The following is a 23260-nucleotide window of genomic DNA, read 5'->3' as shown; positions in this document are numbered from 1 at the left end:
ACGACCTGGGCAATTGGCTACTCAACACAGGCTCACAGCTTAGGCAGCTCTTACACAGGCCCATGGCTTGGGCAATTGTCGACTCTCAACATAGGCCCATGGCCTCAACAGACGAGCGTGAGCCCAAGGCCCAATCCAGCTCGGCACCCATGTGTCATTGATGAGTAATGTGATTGTCAACTCTCAACATAGGCCCATGGCCTTAACAGACGAGCGTGAGCCCATGGCCCAATCCAACTCGGCACCCATGTGCCTTTGAACGTCTATAAATAGTTAAATACCAAGGTCCACCACTTCGAAGGGGGCCAATTTTTTGGAGGTATTGATTGCTCCTCCTCTCTCTGGGTACTCTCTGGGTAGAAGCCATCAGCCAAGCCACCGATTTTACCGTCTTAAGCTTTCTCAGCCAACACCACACCGGCGTTAAATTTTCATTCGAGTGATCTTTACAGATCATTGGTGCCCTCCGATAACAACACTTTTAATTGTAGAATCCCACGTCTACAATATGCATATCAAATACAAACCGTACAAGGTCAGAAGGTTAGTGTATATCAATTTCATACAATTGGGCCTCAGAGAATGGTAGGCATGGAAGATGGAATACTCCTCTTTTATGGGCGTTTATCACAATATATGTCATAAATTACATGGTAGTGCGGTCAAAAGTATTTTTACTGTCTACATTGGAAATATCCGGAGCATAAATATCAATCTCAATCCTTGACTTTTCTCATGCAAAAACGATTTTACTGAACAATATAGACTGCCAAAAACACTGCGTTGCACGATGGTCTTCACTATCTATATTGCACTAGCCAAGTATCCCTGCCAATCAAGATTAGAATTGCAGATTCACCCGGATTACTGTGAATCGTACCGGTCACCAATAGCTCGGTATCAGCTTTCCAACCAAGCTTAGCTTTCAGTCCCACACCATGACGTTCCGAGAGAAGATTGCCTGAAAACAAAGACAACAGTATACATAATGTGAGAGAAGGAGCATTAGCTTCAGTCTTCAGGCAGTACGCCATGACATAAATCCCTCTAAAGTTCTATTCAGGACTTCTGACATTATGCTCTATCAGTGTAAGGCAAATACGACAAATCACATTCATTTTCGACAATAATAAGATCATGGTGATAGATAACCAATCATGGGTCTTGGCGAGCAAAAAATGGTACTAGCTCTCTGGCAACGGTTGGTAGTCCACGTATATCAATCATGACTTACAGATAGTATAATAATATGGAAGATGGAACACAAGGCTTAACATAATTTGGAAATAACTATCATAATCAAAATACTACACTGTTCTACAGATTTTAAGATTGATGTTCCGTTGACTCAAGATATTAAAATACAGATAGCATCTAGCTGATAAACAACTGAACTTTTCTATACAGTGAAAACACACATTTCTGGACATAGAAGACTTGCATTGCTAATGTTCACGCAGATGCTACTTATATAGTCATAAACCTATTTCAACCAATCAATGCACATATTCCAATTTGTAAATCCAAAGAACGGTTTTAAATGACAGATACTTTTCAATCAACTACTCCTACAAAGTATCGAGAGGATGCATCCTTCCTTGCTTCCAAGAGGAAAGAAGACTGACAAAGCTAATATTCATGCGGATGGAATGCGTATGCATGTATCCCTGTATAGTCAATAAGGATAAGATTTACCAAAAGACTACAAACACTTCTCAATCAGAATTCTCAATCTCTCGAAATCTCTTATCCCAATCTCGGGCCTCGAGGTCTTGCTCAAAAAGGTCCTTGTTGCTGCTATATACAATGCGATCCTGTCCGATAACTGTTCTTTGGGCCATATCACGAGCACTCAGAAGCTGAAAAACAATATGATAGAATCAAATGCAGTCATTGCAAATGGGAACCAATCCACCAGACAAAAAAGGAAAAAAAAATTGAACCAACTAGAGAATAGAGATTGCAACAAGAATATTTTTTCATCATCATCCCAATAGATAATATTCATTTCAAAAGATAACACTTGTCGTTTAATTATTTTTCTTATTCCAAAGTGGAACTGAAACACTATCGTCAATTATTCAATGCTCAATGGCTATAAAACAATTGTCTGCCACAAAAGAATTCCCCAACAACACTACAGAATAAAACTGAGGAACAACCACCAAAAACCAACACACGAGCATGAGTGCACGCACATCACACACATAGGGAGAGAGCACCTACAACAATCAACAGTACAAAGAGACCAAATAATGCAGAATGTAAACCAGTATAAATACCTTCCGCCTTAAAGAAAGTTCCGGCAAGTCAAGTGCTCGAGCATACTGCTCCCTCACTTGATTCCTCTTTTCTATGTCAGCATTCCTCTTGCTGATGAGGAACCAGCGGACCAAAGGAATTGCGAAGAAGGAAGCAGCATAGATCTGCAGGATTGTTAATAGACTAAATAAACAAGGCATAGAATATATCTATTCAATATATGAGCTGGGATCGGAGTGAACATTTACACAGCCTTACCCATGCATCACTGCACCGCAGAGAGACTGTTTCCACCCTTTGAAACTGTGACGCCCCAAGGTTGCGGGGAAGCACTAGGCCAAAGGTTTGCCCTCTAGTCTAGTCAATATTTATGTAGTTTACAAATTAACTTGGTTCCACAATTTTTTATTAAAATCCATCTGAACTGGTTCTATAACTTCCAATACCATAACTTATCATTTCATTTTCATTATCTTATTTATCTTGTTTAGAAGGTCCTACTTCTTATAGAGTTGAGTAAATAATTATCTTAAATGTTTTTTCTTGGCTGAGTTGAAGCATGCTCAAATGCAGAGTAGAATGTAAATAGTACACTGAAAAAGGAGACCTGATAATTTTATACCCGATATTTCTAGGACACACACAAAGAAGGAAAAAAGAGAGAGCAAGAGATGACAATGTTAATCTCCTAAAAATAGCTGTAATGTGTTGTGGAAATAAATACTACCCAAAGAATGCATCCATAAGATGAATTTCTAATGCCAAAGCACATACATCCTTACATTGTTTACTATTAAAAATCATGCAGAACCACATGTAGTAGTAGTAGTAACAAGACAAACTTCTCGTGCAGATGTAATTGTAAGAGACCATAAATGCACAATTGAAGAAGCATAATTTCTTCAAAGAAAATTGATCAGACATGCATTTTTTTGTCACAAAAAATAGATCCAGGAGTTTTCCCCTTCTTTTCTTTTTTTTGAATTAAGTTCCAGAGCATTTTTAGTAGTACCATATTGAAACCAATTTATCATAAGGAGGTAAATGGCTACAGTGGTGTAAGAAAATAAGGTTTCAGTCAAAGGCAATATAATTCAATATGTAATTTAATTAAAAAAAAAAAAACTTCTGAAATATACCTGAAGTAGAGGAAATATGTTAGCAACAAAACTAATGAATCCACTCGGAGCAACGGAAACATCCCTTCAACATGATATTGAAATAATGACATTTAGAGAAATGCAGAGTCTAAAGAAAACAGTAAAGACAAAAATCAAGGTAACTGTACCTTAACATGGCTCCAAGAATAATAACCCCAAATAGATTAAACCCCCCCAGTCCAATGACCATTGCTCTCTCTGATGCACTAGCTTTACTGCCAAATGAAAATTTATCCACATCATGTTACTTCATCAAAGAAAAACTGTTACCAAATGATGTTGCAAAAGAAAAGGGGGAGAGGGGAGGACCGGAGGAGAGGAGGGAGAGAGGGAGAGAACCTGAATTGCCATTTTTTCTCCTTGAAGAGCTTCTCAACTCCTCCAACCCAGTCAGCCCATCTTCTTCCAACATATTCCTTCCTCGCACTTCTTTGAGAGGAAGCTGTACGCTGAAGTGATGGAAATCGATAGAGAATATTTCCCTACAAAGGAGAGTTTGGAATAGAAATTTCAATGGAATCTCCTATCTCAAGCACCTTTATGAATGAAAAATCCATGGTTCTATGTGGCATATTCACAGAACACAGATGGGAATGGGAATAATATGAAGGAAATGAACATTATAATGTTGTGATGCTGCTTTAGTTTCACGTATTCACAAAAGATGAACCATCAAAAAGTAACAATAATTGACATTTGTTAGATACAATTCTGGCAGTATCTAGCAAAGAAAAAGAAATATCCTCTAATCGCAGAATCTGTATATACCTCTTCATCAATTTCTGGTTGGCCATCAAACCGTAGAAGAACTGGTAACACATATGATTCGTCACTCTGGAAGAAACAAGATGAAAACATGAACACAGGTGGGTATATATTAAAATGGGAGGTGAATCTGGAACCCATGTTCAATTCTTAAATATGTGTGTTTGTATTGCGTGTTGCTTGTGTGTGTGTGTGTGTACCGAGTGTGCTTTTGCGTGTGTGTTAAATAATATTATCTGGAAAAAAGAAAAAAAGAGCATACCCACCTCAAAAGCACTACAAAGAAAGTTTTACAATAGCAGCAACTGAAAAGTGCAAGGCAACTAAGCAACTTGATAAAAAACTATGAGTGTGACTTCAAACCCTTAAATGCTAAATAAGTGGTAAAAAACAAGCTGTATAAATACACTGAGCAGCAAAATGCAAGAATGCATAAACCAAATATTGTATAGACATAGCATTACACCAAGAGCAGATAAAAAAAAAAGGTCAACTTTAACCTTTGTGTCTTCCCTTGTGTATTTAGAGTTTTATATTGGTGGGGTCAATTAAAGTTGAAAAGGCCTACACTGAGGGATTTTGGTAATCAAATAAATGCAAATGTAGTTGTGGCTTCTTACAGAACTATAATTAGATAAACTCATACTCATACTTCAACTGACAAAAGTCAAACATAGGAAAATTATGAGTTCAAAAGATAAACTCTGTTGTGACAAGCAAAATTGCATCAAGAGGCATACCAAAGCTTCCTTTGAAGGTTGTATATCAAGATAAGGGGCAAGTTCTTCTGCTGTGACAACACCGCCATTAGAAGCTATATATTGTCCAATCTGCACACTCCAAGGAAAGTGATGGAATCAGATTCTCAAAAAATCCACCATGTATTAGTTGAAAAAACAATCACAAGAACAATGATTAAGGTAATAACTAAACACCAATTAATAAACAAAGACCACAGCCATCAATCAGAACTCTGAAATGATTATTGTCCCTCCAAAAACACTCCTTCATAAAAGAACAAAATTAAGATAAAAATACACATCGATACTATCATCTTTACCATGATCAGAACTTTGGCACTGATCTAATTCTTTCCAGTAAATCTTCGGCCATACGGGTCAGTACCTAAAATGAACTGAAACCTACTGTTAGAATATATGAGGGCAATTGAGTCTTTGTACATATATTCAGAATACATTAGACAATATTTAGGGTTGTATAATGAGAGACTAGAGGAATGAGAAAATGAAAAAGAATATCGCCACTGCCTCCTTTGAAACACTGTCTCTTTCTACTGCCTTATTTGAACATGGTATCGGAGCTTTGGACGAAAACGGCGATCGACAAATCTGCTGGTCTGCTGGTCTCTGTCGATTTCTCTGCTGTTGATTTCTTCTGAAAGTGCCGACAAGTCTGCTGATCTTGAAAATTTGCTGGTCTCTGCCGACAAATCTGCTGGTCTCTGTCAATTTCTGGGTTTGTGATTGCTGCCAGTTCTGATTTCTTCTCTTTCTGGTGAAGTGATTCTCTTCTTTGTTCGATTTCTCTTCTGATTGGAGTTTCTACCGCGCGTGTCTTCGAATCTGGGTTCCTGGCATCGCAAGCTCTCATCGCGAGTTTCTGTCAAGTTTCTGGGCTCCTATCGCGAGTTTCTGCAGAGTTTCAAATCTGTGTTACTGGCATCACAAGTTTCTGTCAAGCTTCTATCCTTCTCTGTCGCAAGTTTCCTCTTCTAGTGTTGTGTTCTCGCGACTGTGTCCTTCACAAGCTGTGGATGTGCGACTGCCATTTTGTTCCAGTGTGGTCAACAAGTTTGGGTAATTGATTTTTCTTCCTGTCGGCCTTGTATTTTTTCTTCTGGAGGTATTTGATTCTCTGGTTTCTGGTTAGCAACTCTGTTTCCTTGTTCCCTATGGAGATGAAATTGTTTGCTAGCTGAAGAGTGTTGTTCAGTTCTGGTAGTGGAACTTCTTGTGCTCTGTTTACTCGTTTACTTAATTTTTATGTGAATCATGGCTGAATCTAGTGCAAAGAAGGCTGTTACAGAAATCATCCCAACTTCGTATCGCATAACAGACAGAAAATTAAATGGCACCAACTATGGTCACTGGAAACGAGTCATTAGGAGATATCTCTCCGGTATTGAAATGGAGAAACACTTGACCGAGGATGCACCGATTGAAACACATGCCAAGGCACAATGGCAGAAGGACGATGACAAACTTTTTACTTTGATTCAAAATACTATGGAAAATTCAGTAGATGATATGATTGGGCATTGTGATAGTGTCAAGGAGATGTGGCAGTATTTGGAGTCGTTGTATTCTAGTAAGCAAAATTTATTTCATGTCCATGAACTCCTCTCTGGAGTATACCGTGCAGACCAGAAGGGACGACCTTTACTTGAATATTACACTGACTTCAAAACAAAATTTGAAGAGATGAAGACTTTGTATCCTATTACAGCTGATGTAAAGAAAATGCAGGTACAACAGGAGGAGGTAGCTGTTCAGTGTTTTCTGGCCGGGTTGGAGTCACAGTATGAGATTGCTCGTACTCAGTTACTTACTGATTCAGAGTTACCATCCCTAGCTGAAGCATTTTCTCGATTGCGCAAAGTGTGTAAGGATTCTAGTCAAGATAACCCTGGAGTATCTGTTATTTCTGGTGATACCTCTGCGTTATTGGGGTGGACATCACCGCCTGGTGGTAATCGAGGAGGTCGTGGTGGTGGTCGCGGAGGTCGTGGTGGTGGTCGTGATAACGGAGGGCGTGGAGGTCCAAGAATATGTTATCACTGTGGCGAGCAGGGTCATTTGAAAAAGTATTGCTGGAAATTGAATGGTAAACCATTTGCACGGTTTGCAAATGCTGTCACTCAGGAGGGTCTTTTGCCCACTCCTGCTGGGGTTGTGTCCTCTCCCACAGCACCCAAATCTGATGGTCACATTCTGATATCGGCTGATGAATATGCCCGGTTTACTCAATTTCAAGCTACCCAGTCTGCTGCTACTCTTGTTCACTCAGGTAATCCAACTGCATGTCTTTCTTCGTCTCTTGGTGATTGGGTTATTGACTCAGGAGCCACCGATCATATGACTAGTAATACAGGTATTCTTTCTTCATTCCATTCATCCCCTACTCTACCAAATGTCTCTCTAGCTGATGGTTCTAGTGTTCCAGTGCTCGGTAGTGGTACGGCCACACCCATTTCCACTTTACCTCTCTCTTCTGTGTTATGCCTACCTCATTTTCCATTTAACTTATTATCTGTCAGTCGAATCACTACTGCCTTGCATTGTTCTGTTCAATTTTTTCCTGATCATTGTTTGTTTCAGGATCTGGTGACGAAGAAGGTTATTGGTAGAGGTCGTTTGTCCAATGGTCTGTATGTTCTTGCTGCTGATTTTTCCCCGGTGCCACGGCCAGTTGCTTCCACCAGTGCTACCTCCTTTTATCAGATGCATTGTCGGTTTGGTCATCCTTCCTTGAATGTTTTAAAGCGTCTTTGTCCGTCTCTCAGTTCAGTGTCTCAGTTAGAGTGTGATGCATGTCAATTTGCCAAACACCATCGAGCGTCTTACGTTCCTCGAATTCATAAATGGGCTACGTCCCCCTTTGAGTTGATTCATTCGGATATTTGGGGTCCCTGTCCTATTGTGTCTCAGTCTGGATTTCGTTATTTTGTTACTTTTGTTGATGACTTTACTCGGGTGACTTGGTTATATTTAATGAAACATCGTTCTGAGTTATATTCTATATTTTGTGCATTTCATGCTGAAGTTAAAACTCAAAATCATGCCTCTATTCGGATTCTACGTAGTGACAATGCCAAAGAGTATTTCTCTAACTCTTTTTCTTCTTATCTTATTCAACATGGTATTGTTCATCAGTCATCTTGTATTGTCACCCCACAACAAAATGGGGTGGCTGAACGGAAGAATCGTCATTTGATGGAAGTTGCCCGGGCTTTATTATTTCATATGAAAGTGTCTAAGGTATTTTGGGCTGATGCTGTTCATACTGCCTGTTATTTAATCAATCGTATGCCCTCATCGATTCTTGATGGTCGTATTCCTTACTCGGTTCTGTTTCCTTCTCAGTCTCTCTTCTGTCTTCCACCGCGTATATTTGGTTGTGTCTGTTTTGTGCAGGATGTTCGACCTAAAGTTACTAAACTTGACCCACGGTCTCTGAAATGTGTTTTCTTGGGATATTCTCGTCACCAAAAAGGGTATCGTTGTTTCTCCCCTGATCTAGGTAGATATCTAATCTCAGCTGATGTTACCTTCTTTGAATCTACTCCTTTTGTTAGTGGTTCTTCTACATCTTTTCTTGACCCCGCGGATGAGTTTCTTGTCTACCATATATCTGGACTTGCTCCTTCTTCTGAGTCTTCTCGTCCTCCTATCACTCAAACATATTCTCGCCATAATTGGCATCATCCTATGGCACCTCCAGTGGAATCATTTCTGGCACCTACTACAGACCACGACACTCCGTCGCTACCTGCCTCTTCATCTCCGGATCCGAGTCCTCTCGTTCCTGATGCTAGCCTTGATTTACCTATTGCTCTTCGTAAAGGTAAACGTTCTTGTACCTACCCTATCTCCTCATTTGTTTCTTATAAAGGTCTTTCTCTTGTCTCCCAGTCTACTATTTCTTCTCTCGAGTCTGTTACTGTTCCTCAGTCTATTTCAGAGGCTCTTTCTCACTCTGGATGGCGGCAGGCAATGGAAGATGAGATGTTGGCTCTAAAGGCGAATGATACTTGGAACCTTGTTTCCCTACCAATCGGCACACGGGCTATTGGTTGTAAATGGGTCTTCACTGTTAAAGTGAACCCCGACGGTTCTGTGGCTCGTTTGAAAGCTCGGTTAGTTGCGAAGGGCTATGCTCAGACTTATGGTGTTGATTATTTAGAGACCTTTTCTCCTGTCGCCAAGATTACTTCTATTCGATTATTTATTTCCCTTGCTGCTACCTATCACTGGCCTTTACATCAGTTAGATGTTAAGAATGCTTTCTTGCATGGTGATCTGGTCGAAGAGGTTTATATGGAGCAACCACCTGGTTTTGTTGCTCAGGGGGAGTCTGGGAAGGTATGTTTTCTTCGGAAATCATTATATGGGTTGAAACAGTCTCCTCGTGCTTGGTTTGGTAGATTTAGTGACGTGGTTATTGAGTTTGGATTGTGTCGGAGTGCTCTAGATCATTCTGTTTTCTACGGACAATCTAAGTCAGGTTGTATATTTTTGGTGGTCTATGTTGATGATATAGTGATTACTGGGAGTGATAGTATGGGAATTACGACTCTCAAGTCCTTTCTTCACACCAAATTTCAAACAAAGGATCTTGGACCTCTCAGATATTTCTTGGGTATTGAAGTGTCACGTAGTAAGCAAGGTATTTTTCTATCTCAGAGGAAATATATACTTGATATACTCAATGAGACAGGTTTGACTGATGTTAAACCGTGCGAGGCGCCTATGGTACCTAATGTGAAACTGGCTGCTGAAGATGGTGTCTTACTTGGTGATCCAGAACAATATAGAAGATTGGTTGGGAAACTTAATTATCTTATCGTGACGCGGCCAGACATTGCTTTCCCAGTAAGTGTGGTTAGTCAGTTTATGTCATCTCCTCGGACATCTCACTGGGATGCAGTTATTCACATTTTGAAGTACCTTAAGGGTGCTCCAGGTCGTGGTGTTGTGTATAAAGATCATGGTCATGTTAGAGTGGAAGGAACAGGTCGTGGCGTTGTTGATAAAGTTGATAAAGATCACCATAACATTGGAGTGGAAGGATTTTCTGATGCCGATTGGGCAGGATGTCCTATAGATAGACGGTCTACTACAGGTTATTGTGTCTTTGTTGGTGGAAATTTGATATCCTGGAAAAGCAAGAAGCAAAGCGTGGTTGCAAAATCGAGTGCAGAGTCTGAGTATAGAGCCATGGCTCAATCTATTTGTGAACTTATGTGGGTTCGTCACTTACTTGAGGAGATTGGTATGAAAGACTCAACTCCTATGCAATTATGGTGTGATAATCAAGCAGCAATTCATATTGCTTCTAATTCAGTTTTTCATGAACGTACAAAACATATCGAGGTTGATTGTCATTTCATTCGTGAAAAACTTCAACAAGGAATGGTTTGTCTTAAACATGTCAAGACTGGAGATCAAATAGCCGATGTATTTACTAAAGCGTTACCAGGGAGTAAGATAACTAATATTTGTAACAAGTTGGGCATGATTGACATCTATGCTCCAACTTGAGGGGGAGTGTTAGAATATATGAGGGCAATTGAGTCTTTGTACATATATTCAGAATACATTAGACAATATTTAGGGTTGTATAATGAGAGACTAGAGGAATGAGAAAATGAAAAAGAATATCGCCACTGCCTCCTTTGAAACACTGTCTCTTTCTACTGCCTTATTTGAACACCTACCATCTAATTAAAAAGCGCAAATGGAACAATTATATTTACAAAGGCATACAATTAGCATTTTAAATAAAGTTCACTATGTAAATCATTACTAGGCTTCTTTGCACGGAAAAGTGTTAACCAAATATGGAGAAGCAACCCAAAAATAGTAAATGGCAAGGAGGAATCCAGAACAATTGGAAGAGTGGGGTATATGGAGAGGGTAGACTTCTCAGATCCCATATGATATAAGCATGACTATTAAAGAGTGAAAAGCGAACAATAAGACAGGTAAAATATATGGCAAATAAGCTGATATGATGTATTGAAGGCAACGGACCAATGAACTCAGTTCTGAAACATTACCAACTTCCACCTTTCTTCTTCAATTCCTTGATTTGGATCACCATCCCCAAATACAAATGAGAAAACCTAATACATGGCAATCCATGAAATTAGTTTATTATCTTTAGGAAAAAAAAAAAAACAAAACCAATAAAAACAGCAGAAGTTATTTGATTATATGAAAACTCTCTCACAGATTCAACAAAATTCATCTTGTCATTGTCATCAGTCTGTACACGTCGCCTCCTATAGTAATATGGATCCCAATACCTGACATAATACAAATATTTTTAAAAAACCTTTGAGAGATCAATTTTTTGGAATGTATGAAACTACAGGAGTTGATGATTATCAGGCATTTTGGCCCAAAAACAAATAAATCCTTACACTTCGTCCAAATTTATAGTGAGCATATACTCTGCTTATTTAATTGTCAAGAACTTTGGAAATGTGCTTGAGAAGTTCGTAATTCAGCAGGCATAAACTTAATCAATTCTAGAATATGCATCAACAGGATTCTAAAATTAGCATATAAGGGTTGTCCTCTCGACAACTAATCAACCATAGAGAAACAGCCATATCAAAGTATGAACAAGGATGACCCTCTGATTCACTCGATTGATTTTATATTTACATGAATCTGACCCCCAGAAAAGTATTTAAATTAATGTTTTAATCAGGAAATTGATTTTTTCTTTCTTTTGGGGAAAAAGAAATACTTTCTTGTATAGGCAATCTGAGTATTCGAATATGTGAAGGACAATACAAATGCAACACTAATCTCGAACATTTTATGCGCTTAAGATCAGCATGATCAACATATGACAACCTGATATCCATGTAGTGGATTTCAACTATTTTCTCCAATAGATTCATGAAAAAAACTCCAAATTGTTTGGGAAGAAGGCTTTGATGACACTTGCGAAATACTGGTTAGATTCTCATAGTATTGTGAGATTTACCAAAACAGATCAGTAGGACTGAAGAAGAAGGTGAATCCTGAACCATATGATCTGCCTCGCCTTCCACGATTGTCTTCATCACTGTAGCAAAATTCCGATTTCAGTACCTTGTTAAGATAGAGTACTTGAATTATCATAGTTGATAATAAAAGCCATCCTTCAAATAGAAATTTGATATAAAAATAGTTATTTGCGATTTACAGAAACCGTCAAGGGTAACAAGATACCTCCTACTTGAAAGGAGAGCGATAATTGTCGTATAAACAACAACAATCGAAGCAATTAGTGCTGTCCCAAATGAGACTCTTACTAGATACTCAGCCGCAGCCTGTCAAGGACATAAAACAAAGCATGTCGTGAGGGAGTTGCATAAAACTATAATACTTCCTTGTTTAATGAAAATTTAATATGAATCACTATGAGAGGTCATTACCTTTGTCTTGTCAATAAAAGGTTCAATTTTAATCCGGAATGACTTGGCGGCAAGCTTTGATCGATAATCCTTTGGAAAAACATAGAGAACATCTCCTTCATCTGAAACCTGTTGAAACCATCTTGAAAGCAATTGAACTCATAAAATCAAGAACTTCAAAGTGCAAAGAAACAGAAGTGGCATTTAACTAACGGGGTAACTAACATCTCAAGGTCCGAAAAAATGAAAACCAAGAAGATGAAATTAATTAGTACCTGAATTATGGAACATTAATCAAATGGCTATTATATGAAAAGAAGAGAGTTATAGGTATGTCAAGGTTTTGCCAACAACTAGTAGCATGAGCTACCAAACCCTCCCACTCTGGAAGTGATCAATGCAAAAAACACCATGCATAAGCTACCAAATCTCTGGTGCCAGGGTTTGGACTTGTACATCTACTTTAATCAGGAATATGGTTAGCTTACAATGCTTACTTGGTGAACAAATAAACAAACTGCAGCATCTATTATGTATTTCATTCAAGTATATCTTTGTGATCATATGCATCAACATTAGATCACAAAAAGAAGGTCATCGTTGAGTTGATACGTTTGCATTCTGCCAAACATAATAATTTGGATGCTGATGTCGAATGTTCAGCCACTGACATTAATGATTCAGCGTGCATGAGATTGATGATTAATTTCAACTACAAATACCTCCAGTCTTTCCGATCAGAGCTATTGAGGCTAATTCTCATTCACCAGTTTGTCCATTATGAAATTTCCTACTGAAATCAAATGTTTACTCGCAACCCCTCTCCATCACAAACAAAAATCTCAAACTGTCATGCAATTCATAAAGAAATAAAGAAAATTCCAAATGAATACCTCCAAGAAGCCATCAGTATCAGCAGCGAGAGCCTGTAGTGCCTTCTGAGCTTCATCCAGCTTGAGCCCCGCCCTACTTGCCACATCTCCAATCGTGACTCTCCCTCCGCACGCATCTACAGCCTCCATAGCCCGCTTCCTCACATCCGACGGCAGCTTGTCGCTCTCCACAACACCTCCAGGCCTAATTGCGCTACTCACATCAACGCTCGCCCTTACAGCTGGCACCACTGCCCTAAATTCCCTCGGTTTCCCGGGATTTCTGAGCGGGAAAGGTACTGTTTGGATTCCAGGAAAAGAAAATGAAGGTTTGGGGGATATTGAGGGCCTGAGAGTGAACACCGAGTTAGAGTGAAGCTGGTACTTGGGTGATACAGTGAAGCATGTAGAAATTGAGGCCATCTGGTGTCAATTTTCAAGCTTTTGCCATACAAGAGGAATTTCTTTCTAAACACGAAAATGGTGGTTCAGATTTTTTTTCTCTGGTTTTTATTCTCCTTTGCACTTATTGTCTTGAAAATTTACAAATCAAGGGACTGAAAATGGCAAAAAGCCTGGCCGTGGGAGAGATAAGAAAGCGGATTGACGAGCTTGTCCTTCTAGTCTCATTGTACCGGGCCGGACTCACGGGCGAGTCCTTTAAGACTAAATTCTATATGAAAATCGGCTCAAGCCCAGTCCTTTAATGAGATTTACAGAGAATAAACTTTTTTCTCTTTTTTACCGAGAACAACTCACAGGAGTATCCTTTGCACAGCTTAATAAGTTCAAACTTGAGTCGGGTTAGGCATGCGTAAATCCATCTGACAGGTTAATTGGATCGAGACCCATTGTAAACCACTTGAAAACTCTCGATCGCGAGCAAGATTCTTTATACCCTAATTTCAAAAAGATAATCAATTACGCTATCACCATGTGGTTAGAAATTAGAACATAATTATACTCATGTCCAGCTCAAAGTTTACATTGTTCTGAAGGATTCTAACTTTGTTCTTAAGAGTGTCCATCACCCTTCATCCAGTAAATATAATCAAGAATGTTTAAAACAATGATGAAAATAGTCTTAAATATGGCTGCAGACTTGTCTACATGTACACTAGTGAACATTAAACTTCTTCCAACTGATAATAGTGCCCTAAATATTACATGAACAATCCAATTTTTCGACATAAGCCCATCTTCAATATTTCAGCGGTTATTTGAAGACCAATGCATACAGAAACAACTGATGGAAAAAAAAAAAAAAAAAAACACTAATGATTGCAAAAAGGCACTGTGGAAATGAGAGTAATCAGTGAGTTTCTCACTTGTAATCTTCTCCAATATAGTGAATACTCGATCGATCTCTGCTGACCGTGGACTTAGGCTTTCGCCGAACCATGTAAATCTCTTAAAGCTGGAACTTAATGACTGGTTATCCCTCATTTGTCTTTGGATGGCGCAGTCCCTGCCTTGTCATTCTCTCCAATGAAGCCGCAACAGCACAAAGACTCGTCCATATTATTATCCACCATAGAAGCTCCATAATCAAACCAGACCATGCTTTGTTTCCATCAGAGACAGAAATAGGGCACCTCCAAACTCTGTGAAAGTGTGAAGTCATTTATTTTCATTGGACCACATTCACAATCACAGGTTTTCAGGATTAGGTCTCCGGGAGGACTAGGACCTCGTGGATCAGTTTGTAGGACCTTGTCAATATGGCCTGCTAGAGTTCAATCAATATCGTATTTTTTCCTCGAAAAGCACTATGGAAATAACCATAGTAGCTCAAAAGTAGAAAAGCTTTCAATTCTTTTCATCACTTTTGAGCCTTGGTGCTGCCACACAATGTCAAACCTTATGATGTTTATAGGTTCACCTTTTAACAACATTAACATTACGCCGCACAGACTGTTTCATATTCGCAAGCCCATCCATCAACCTATTATAAGAAGCAATATCAGGTATAAATCCCTTATCTAACATCTCGTCGACCAAAACTTCACCTTCCTTCCTTTTGCCTTCTCTCGTATACCCAGAAACCAATACGCTATATGTGGTGCCATCAGACTCCAAACCCCTGCGAGAAGCCAACAACCTCAATCCATTTGCTTCTACTGTTCTACCCAACTCACAAAGATCTTGCAATAGACAATTAAAGGTCACACAATCTGGTAGAACATCCTCTTTCAGCATCTTTTCCATCAATCTAAATGCTTCTTCTACTCTCCCTGACCTCCTCAAACCTTCTATCAATGTAGTACAAGCAATGAAGCTTGGAACATTTCCTTTTCCCCACAGCTCATCAACCACCTCCAAAGCTCGACCAGCATTTCCCTTCCTGCAAAGTTCTTCCACCAAAACAAAGTAATCAAACCCATGAGGGAAAACTCCTTTCCTTGAAAAATCAAGCAACATTCTACATGCCTCCAAAACCTGTCCTTCCTTACAAAGACCATGAGTTAAAATCTCACAAGTGACAGTGGAAAATTGACACCCTAAATCAATCATCTCATATGCCATTGCAATCCCCTCCTCGAACTTCCTCTCTCTAAAGAAGCCCTTGATCAAAGTGTTGAAACTAGCCACATTAGGACTGCAGCCCTTCTCCCTCATCTCCCTAAACAATTCCAAAGCCAACCCGAATTTCGAATTCCTACAATAACTGCTGATCAAAATATTAAAAGTAAACACATCAGGCTTAACCTTATCCTTCAGCATCCGATCATAAAACCCCAATGCTTCATCATGGCACCCACATTTCACATACCCATGAATCATAACATTGTAAATCACCACACTAGGCTTCCCATCAATCAATTTCCTCATATTCTCAAAAGCAAACAAGGCATCATCCATCTTCCCTACTCTACAATACGCCTGGATAACAAACTGGAAAATGGATTCCATTCGAGGGCAAGAGAAAATACCGTCACTACAAGGACATCGATTGGAATCCATGAATGCAATAAGGGAGCGGAGTTCGGCGAGGCGGCTGGTGGAGGCCAGCGAACGGGACATCCATTCGAGCGTGGAGTGGTCATGGCGGAAGCAGTCGAGAGAGGCTGCCCAATTGAAGATGTGGAAATCGTAGGCGGAGAATTGTGGGTGGTGATGGAGCTTAGATTTGAAGAAGTGGAGGAGACGTTGTGGGGTAAGGGGTTGGGAGAGGGAGAGATGGGTATTGAAGAAATGAAGGAATTGGTTATGGTGAGGAGCTCGAGAGAGGGAGAGACTGGGCAGAGTGGCGAGAGGAGTTGTTGGTGGTGGTGGAGTGGGCAGAGAAGACTGGATTGGGATCGGAGGATCAATGACATTGATGGGTTTTGGGAATTTTCTCTTCAGGGCCATTTCAGGCGATCAAAAGTCCCCGATTGCAAACTTATCACACTTCACATATACGTTCTGTCTGCATTCTTGATTCTACTTCAGAGTTCAGATTATAGGTTTTCGGTTTTCCATCAGATGGGCATATTGTTGTTGCCGGAGGGCAAAAAAAAGAAAAGAAAAGGGATGATGGGCTGCGACCCTTCCTATATTTTTGGGCTTGGCCTTTCTTAGGTGGTGAGTTGGGCCAAGCTCCTGTGGATAATAGTTTTTTTCAGAAAAAATACTTAATTCATATGCCAAATGAAATTAAGTGGTGCTGCTATGTCATGTAATTATGATTATCAACAGCAAAAACGTTCGTTGAAATGGTAAACTCAATTGCAGTGACTCTTAGCGTTACAGTGTTTTCATTATCGTATTTTTACGAGATGGACCTCTACTTTGTTCAACACGTGCTAATGTCGCCTTACGTAGTATTTTTGACATTGCATAAGAGGTTGGTATCAATTCATGAATTTTTGACATTTCATAAGAAGTTGGTATCAATTCATGAATAATATGAAATGATTTGAAATTTAAATTATAAACTAAAATACTTCTATCTTTAATCACATATGATTTGGCATTCTATTGGGTCATGTACGTCATATTGAATTCTTTAGTGGAGTGAATAAATCATCAAATCAGCTGATTGGTTAGTTATTTTTTAAAAAAATACTTACAATCGGACCAATATCTGAAAAAACCAAAATGATAATTGATTGATTGGTTAAACTCATGTCAAAAAAATATCATTGTAGAGGAAGATTAGTAGGAAGGAAGGAAGAAAAAAAAAAAAACACAACGTACTTACATCCATTTTTCAGGAAACCAAACAATTCCACAAATAATTCCATCCCTCCAACGGCAACTCAAAGTAGAGTACTCAAGAAACCAAACAAAGATGCTCGCACTGATATCTCCGTCTCCGTGTAAACCCTGCGTAAAATCAAGGACGACCACCGCCAGATTCATGGCCACCGATAGAACCACCGAGGCTCCCATACGTCAAAGAAGAGTTATGTCCGCCTTCGAAGTTCGAGTCTCTCTCGTCTTCGCTCTAGCATCCCAAGCTTCTTCCCTCTCTCAGAGAAGTAATTGTTCAAATAACTCTACGTTTAACCACTTTTACTAACTTATTCACTCTTTTTCTCAGTCAATTCATGGCTTCGCTGATTTTTATTTTTCTTTTCGCGCTTTTTCACTCAGTTCTGGTGGATGTCGCTAGTGAAACCGCGAAATATGTGTTTCCAAAGAGGTTTGAGAACCGAAATTTGGAGGAAGCTTTAATGGCTGGTATTTGTTTGTTTCGATTTTGAATCGTGTTCCGGTTTGTATTGCAGTCTTGCCTTCCTTGTAGCTAGGGTTTTTATTACGTTCTTCATGTGTCCATATTTTATGCAGTTCCGGATCTTGAGACAGTTGAGTATAAAGTTTTAAGTAGGAGAGACGAGTACGAGATTAGAGAAGTTGAGGTAATTTCTGTTCGATGTGTTATCAATTTTGTCTTTGGATTTTCTTATTGTAGTTATTGAAATGTGGTTTTGGAACATATTTTTGTTTCTCGCTCAATTTGGTGTTCTCCTTGATCTTATATTTTAAAAATCGGGGTTGTGATGATGTATGTAGCCATATTACATAGCAGAAACGACCATGCCTGGGAAGACTGGGTTTGATTTCAATGGTGCATCGCAATCCTTCAATGTCTTAGCTGAATACCTGTTTGGTAAGGTATTTCTAAGTTTCATGGAATGACATACTAATGCTGTTGTTTTATTCTGTTATGAACTTCGCATTCTTAGTTTGCTTACCCTGGATTTGGTGCTGTTTCTAGAACACAAGAAAGGAGAGAATGGAGATGACTACCCCAGTAATTACTCGAAAGATTCAATCTGATGGAGAGGAGATGGAGATGACTACCCCTGTGATTACAAAGAAGGTAGGTCCTGACGGATCAAACTTGTATTTCTAAATTATGTTTGTATGTTTGCCATGCATTGTCGATAAATTGTGCTCTAGATGAAACTTATTTTGAGTAGTCATGACTCATGTCTCCACCAATTTCTTTATAAGAATGGATGGAAGCTCCGTATGATGTTTTACTAAGTCGAATTATGCTTGACCAATTCACTGGGTAGATCCCATTTATTGTATCTTGCGAGCGCAAAGACTACTGGGATTTACCAGTTATAGGAGGGGATCCCGCTCCATTAGCAAATCCTTCCTTTTTTTGAATGGTAAGAAGTTTCATTGAAAAGGCACGAAGGATCCATATAGAACAAGCAAACAGAAACATATAGCTTTAATTGGTAATTGTATATAATACATTGTAGTAACATTCCTCCATATACAGTTGTTCACACTAAAACCAAAAGGAAAGAGTTTCTCTTCATCTTCCTTTGACAAGATATCCAATAAAAGTTAGTTATGCCATCTGATTACATCCCTTGTGCTATTTCAACATCGGTCTAATTTCTTGTCTCATCAAACTTATAGTGTGGTACTGGCCTATGGCATCCATTACATTTGCATGCAAGTTGAGTACTCTGTGGCCTTGCATTGTTCATTATTTGTCTATCTGACAGTTGTTTTCAGACTCTTGAGATCGTACCACACACATAAAAGTTGAAAGCATAGCTTCGATGTTTCCTTTTGGAAATCTTGGAATTGTAGTCTGTGCTTTGCTAGTTATTGTTATTTAATACTGTTCAATGTTCATTTGTACTTAGCTGACAGGTCAGGATAAGTGGGAGATGTCTTTTGTCATGCCATCAAAATATGGTGCAAGCTTGCCATTGCCTAAAGATCAATCTGTGAGGATCAAAGAGGTGCAAAGAAAAACTGTTGCTGTCGTTGCCTTTTCAGGTTTGGCCTGTCAAACTTTGTCCTCATGGGCTTGGATAGATCCATTCACATAACTCCCCACTTTTTCTCTTCATAATTTGATTTCATTCTCAAGTCTGGATATGCTAAAGGTGGTAGTAATTCTGAAGATTAACCATTAAAATAATGAACAAGATGGTGTTTTATGGTGAGTGAATGTACCAATGCATATGTGGAGGGCCTGGAGGATGGCTTTAAATATAGTCATCTCTGCACAAGTATACCATCTTTTTTTAGAAATTTCTGTATTGCAAACTGGTTTTTTACCATCAAGCAATCATACAAAATGTCTGAAATATCACTTATAAAGCCGCATTGACATCATGTGTTTCTGCAGTGTCACTATATTGTCATAAGGTTAACACTGATGTTGCAATCCTGTCGTTTTAGCTGCAATATGTATTTCAGAAATTGCAGAGTCAGAACTAGTAGTGCATAAATACACCCAATCTCCTGACTCACATTTGCCTATGTAATCCTCTTATCCTTGGATCTTCACTTTCATACAGGTTTTGTTACTGACGAAGAAGTTAAACAACGGGAATCAAAATTACGAGATGCTTTGAAAAGCGATACAAATTTTATAGTAAAAGAGGGTGCCTCAGTGGAAGTTGCGCAAGTGAGAACCTTAATGAATTTACAGTGAGAGATTTTATTTTTCTATTAAGTAGGCTTTTGGCTTGCATACAACAAAATCGTTGACTTACTATATTTATGACTGCAGTACAATCCGCCATTCACGCTACCATTTACACGACGTAATGAGATCGCCCTCGAAGTAGTAAAGAAAGAGGAATGGCTCCATAATAATGATTCTTTAATCTAGAGGTATACTGTATACTTATTTTGCCCTTATATATTTAGTAAAATATATGTTGCGTAAATGAAGTAGATTATATTACTTGTACAGTAGTAGTTAAGTTTATGAGACTTTTTTTTTAGTCAATCACATGGAATTTGTCAGTCATAATACAAGATAGCAGGTTGCTTACCTGTCTTGTTTTGGTTGAAAAGTCACATGACATCAATACCACGTTTGAATCTTCTAATAAGATGATTAATTGCTGAGAAGTCTGTTTGCCATTTTTCGCTAGGTTCTTATAGCAATCTATGTGTTTATGGAATAGTTTCTATTCAGTTGCAATAGGTGATGCATGAATATTGTATGTTAATGGCATTTCATGAATATAGTCTATACCTTTGGAATGGAATATATAGTAATTGGTTTAATTTGGCAACTGCATGTTTACTGTGATTTGATTTTATTTTATTTTTATACCGTCTTCCCTCCTGTTCTGTTTCTTTTATTTGGATTAGCTTACATTAACCTAGGTTACTGTCCATATTGCCACCCACAATGAACCCTAGGTCTTAAATTCTGGAACCTGGTCTATTTAGGATCCGTGACCTTCTTCCCTCCTGTTCTGTTTCTTTTCTTTGTTTTAGCTTACATTAACCTTGTGTTACAGTCCATATTGTCACCCACAATAAACCCTAGTTCTTAAATTCTGGAACCTGGGTCTATTTACGATCCGTGAAAGAAAAATGGGATGAGTAATGAGTTGCTTTTGAATTATTCCATCTCATATGTTTTGTCTATTATAACTCATTAATTGCACTATAAGTCAATCTCAATCATCTCTTTCTATTAATCCACACTTATCAATTCACTTTGAATCTTCTTTTAACTCACTGTAGTTAGCGTGGGCGGATAAACAAGGGCAAAGCCTTCCCTTTTGTTTTCAGTCAGTTGCCGAGTCCACTAAAGATGGCGTCCATTGTTGACTCTATAATGGCTTATAACGGCTATGTTGATTTTATCCTTAATTTCCGCTCATTGAGATAAAGATCATGAGCAGGTGCGAAAATAGGGAAATTTTATTACATCCCTATTCCAAGTGCCTTTTGATAGGTGGACAGCCATCAAGAGAGTCAATAACAATGTCCTAAGTCCTAACAGAGACAACTCACCAACGAGGCTGTAACCCAATCCCACATGATAACGAAGACAAGGAATCATAGCCACTTTGAATGCACTTTTAATAATTGAATTAAGACAGTTGAAAAATCTTCTATCTTAAGTTCAGGTAAGTGGCAGTGGCTTATACATTGGTCGCCAGACTCAAATCTTCAAAACATCTCCAAAACGAGCGAGGACTCTACAGTAAAAGTCAAACCATCTCTAAGAGTGTGTTTGGATTAAGGGATTTGGAGGGAATGGAAGAGAAGGGAAAGAGAGTTTCCTTCCAATTCTCTTGTTTGGATAGTTTATAAAAAATTGAGGGGAGGGATTTGAGGGGAGAAGATTTCATTAAATTTTTATCAAAATTATTTCCTCCCAAAATGGAGTCATTTGGAGGGAAGAGATTACTAATTAATTTACTTAGAAGTTTAAAACCTATTTTACCCTTAAACATAAAAATAAGGATAAACTAGTAAATTAAACTACTTTTCTTTTTTTAACTATCCAAACATGAGAAGTGAAATGTATTTTTCCTTCCATTCTCTTTCCTTCTCTTCCCTTTCCTTTCTCTTCCCTTCCCCCCAAATCCCTCTATCCAAACACACTCTAAAACTAGCGAAGGTCCTACAGGAAAAGTCATTACAGTGACTATCATAGACCTGCAGTTTGTTTACCCCACACTAAGCCCACTTAACCCTCCAAAACGGCGAAAAAGTCATTGTAGAGTCTGTTTACCCCACACTAAGCCCCCTTAACCCTCCAAAACGGACAAAAAGTCATTGTATCCTCACAAACCAAAACGGAGAAAAAGTCATTGTGAGCCGTCATTACAATGACCATCATAGACTTGCAGTCTGTTTACCTCACACTAAGTTCACTTAACCCTCCAAAACGGAGAAAAAGTCATTGTAGAGTCTGTTTACCCCACACTAAGCCCCCTTAACCCTCCAAAATGGACAAAAAGTCATGTAGTGATCCTCACAAACTTACAATCTATTTACCCCACACCAAGTCCCCTTAACCCTCTCCAAAGTGATGGACTATTTTGGACAATTGATTTAGCGATTTACCTTGGCAAATATTTATATGTGGAACTGATCTATCAATCACCTCTAGTCACATATTTTATTTTACAAACGAACCACCCCTTGAATTCCTTCCTTCACATTGTTTTATTAGGACCATATAATAATATATACAGAGGCTCTTTCCAAATGCACTCGCAATACATATTTACAAAAAACGTATTTGTTTTTATAACTTCTCAAATTCTAGAAGACGGAGACCCAAAGAAAAACAGAAACAAAACCAAGGCAGGGAACAAAAAAAAAAAACAAAGAGAGAGAGAGAGAGAGATGGGATAACTGTAATTGTTTGCTTCTACGGTTTTTACCTCTGTAAAAACCACAGGCTTGGGTGAATCTGCTAAACTGCGCGTGAGCGCAATCACAACGCTCGAATGGGAACCGCGGACACCGAAGTAAACCCATACCGACTCTCTAGCTGGGCCCACACGCAGGCCGTGACCAGCATGTCATACATGATTCAACAACCCACCTCAAGCCACGTCAATTACGGTGCCCCAAGTCTCCGCCCTCCTACCAGACGTGAACCGTTTCATTCCGCCCAAACCAACCGGCTCAGCCGTCAGTTCAACAACGTCATGCGCTCTGTCCGATGACTTCCGTCTCGCCTGTGACTCTTTGTCAGTATCACCGGGTGGTAAACGGCTAGCCACGTCAATTACGGTGGCCCAAGACTCCGCTCTCCTACCAGACGCGAATCCTTTCATTCCCCCCAAACCAACCGGCTCAGTCGTCGGTTCAAAGTC

General features: G+C 39.0%; 4 protein-coding genes across 5 annotated transcripts; 2 read left to right on the top strand and 2 right to left on the bottom strand.

The window, feature by feature from the left end:
* Window positions 1–592: 592 nt before the first annotated feature.
* On the bottom strand, window positions 593–13785 carry LOC119998843 (uncharacterized protein At5g03900, chloroplastic). 2 transcript variants are annotated; one of them, XM_038846296.1, is made up of 14 exons: window positions 13233–13785; window positions 12361–12468; window positions 12155–12255; window positions 11928–12008; window positions 11160–11235; window positions 10987–11052; window positions 4928–5017; window positions 4191–4256; window positions 3762–3904; window positions 3551–3637; window positions 3402–3465; window positions 2283–2426; window positions 1696–1859; window positions 593–961 (listed from the first exon to the last, which is right to left on the bottom strand). In XM_038846296.1, exons 1-13 carry the CDS (start codon window positions 13632–13634, stop codon window positions 1716–1718), a joined length of 1572 nt encoding a protein of 523 aa, XP_038702224.1. In that variant the 5' UTR covers window positions 13635–13785; the 3' UTR covers window positions 593–961; window positions 1696–1715. The 2 variants fall into 2 exon arrangements, with proteins under 2 accessions (XP_038702224.1, XP_038702225.1); XM_038846297.1 differs by having other exon boundaries at window positions 12361–12481; window positions 13233–13485.
* A 533-nt stretch (window positions 13786–14318) lies between these two features.
* LOC119998844 (pentatricopeptide repeat-containing protein At2g36240) lies at window positions 14319–16649 on the bottom strand. The gene has a single exon (XM_038846298.1). It carries the CDS (start codon window positions 16563–16565, stop codon window positions 15090–15092), a length of 1476 nt encoding a protein of 491 aa, XP_038702226.1. The 5' UTR covers window positions 16566–16649; the 3' UTR covers window positions 14319–15089.
* A 742-nt stretch (window positions 16650–17391) lies between these two features.
* LOC119998847 (heme-binding-like protein At3g10130, chloroplastic) lies at window positions 17392–20011 on the top strand. The gene is made up of 7 exons (XM_038846307.1): window positions 17392–17677; window positions 17793–17879; window positions 17988–18058; window positions 18213–18309; window positions 18418–18522; window positions 19313–19448; window positions 19976–20011. Exons 1-5 carry the CDS (start codon window positions 17488–17490, stop codon window positions 18477–18479), a joined length of 507 nt encoding a protein of 168 aa, XP_038702235.1. The 5' UTR covers window positions 17392–17487; the 3' UTR covers window positions 18480–18522; window positions 19313–19448; window positions 19976–20011.
* LOC119998624 (heme-binding-like protein At3g10130, chloroplastic) lies at window positions 18496–22913 on the top strand. The gene is made up of 7 exons (XM_038845961.1): window positions 18496–18522; window positions 19179–19190; window positions 19313–19448; window positions 19976–20085; window positions 20191–20244; window positions 21523–21553; window positions 22840–22913. The coding sequence occupies exons 1-7, from the start codon at window positions 18496–18498 to the stop codon at window positions 22911–22913; spliced, it is 444 nt and encodes a 147-aa protein (XP_038701889.1).
* Window positions 22914–23260: the final 347 nt, after the last annotated feature.

Source organism: Tripterygium wilfordii, chromosome 5 (genome assembly GCF_013401445.1).
Source record: "Tripterygium wilfordii isolate XIE 37 chromosome 5, ASM1340144v1, whole genome shotgun sequence".
Taxonomy (NCBI): domain Eukaryota; kingdom Viridiplantae; phylum Streptophyta; class Magnoliopsida; order Celastrales; family Celastraceae; genus Tripterygium; species Tripterygium wilfordii.
This window is presented reverse-complemented; position numbering and strand designations above follow the sequence as displayed.

Bases quoted from the DNA above. Each gene is read 5' to 3' on its own strand.
- LOC119998843 (XM_038846296.1), bottom strand. From the start codon at position 13,634: ATGGCCTCAATTTCTACATGCTTCACTGTATCACCCAAGTACCAGCTT. The intron at 5,018-10,986 runs GTAATGTTTCAG...TGGAGTGTGCAG, and splicing joins AAGAAGAAAGGTGGAAGTTG to ATTGGACAATATATAGCTTC. The intron at 3,638-3,761 runs GTTCTCTCCCTC...TTCATTTGGCAG, and splicing joins GAGAAAAAATGGCAATTCAG to TAAAGCTAGTGCATCAGAGA.
- LOC119998847 (XM_038846307.1), top strand. From the start codon at position 17,488: ATGCTCGCACTGATATCTCCGTCTCCGTGTAAACCCTGCGTAAAATCA. The intron at 17,880-17,987 runs GTATTTGTTTGT...TATTTTATGCAG, and splicing joins GGAGGAAGCTTTAATGGCTG to TTCCGGATCTTGAGACAGTT. The intron at 18,059-18,212 runs GTAATTTCTGTT...TGATGTATGTAG, and splicing joins ACGAGATTAGAGAAGTTGAG to CCATATTACATAGCAGAAAC.
- LOC119998624 (XM_038845961.1), top strand. From the start codon at position 18,496: ATGACTACCCCTGTGATTACAAAGAAG. The intron at 20,086-20,190 runs GTGAGAACCTTA...TTATGACTGCAG, and splicing joins CCTCAGTGGAAGTTGCGCAA to TACAATCCGCCATTCACGCT. The intron at 21,554-22,839 runs GTAAGTGGCAGT...TAAAAACCACAG, and splicing joins ATCTTCTATCTTAAGTTCAG to GCTTGGGTGAATCTGCTAAA.
- LOC119998844 (XM_038846298.1), bottom strand. From the start codon at position 16,565: ATGGCCCTGAAGAGAAAATTCCCAAAACCCATCAATGTCATTGATCCT.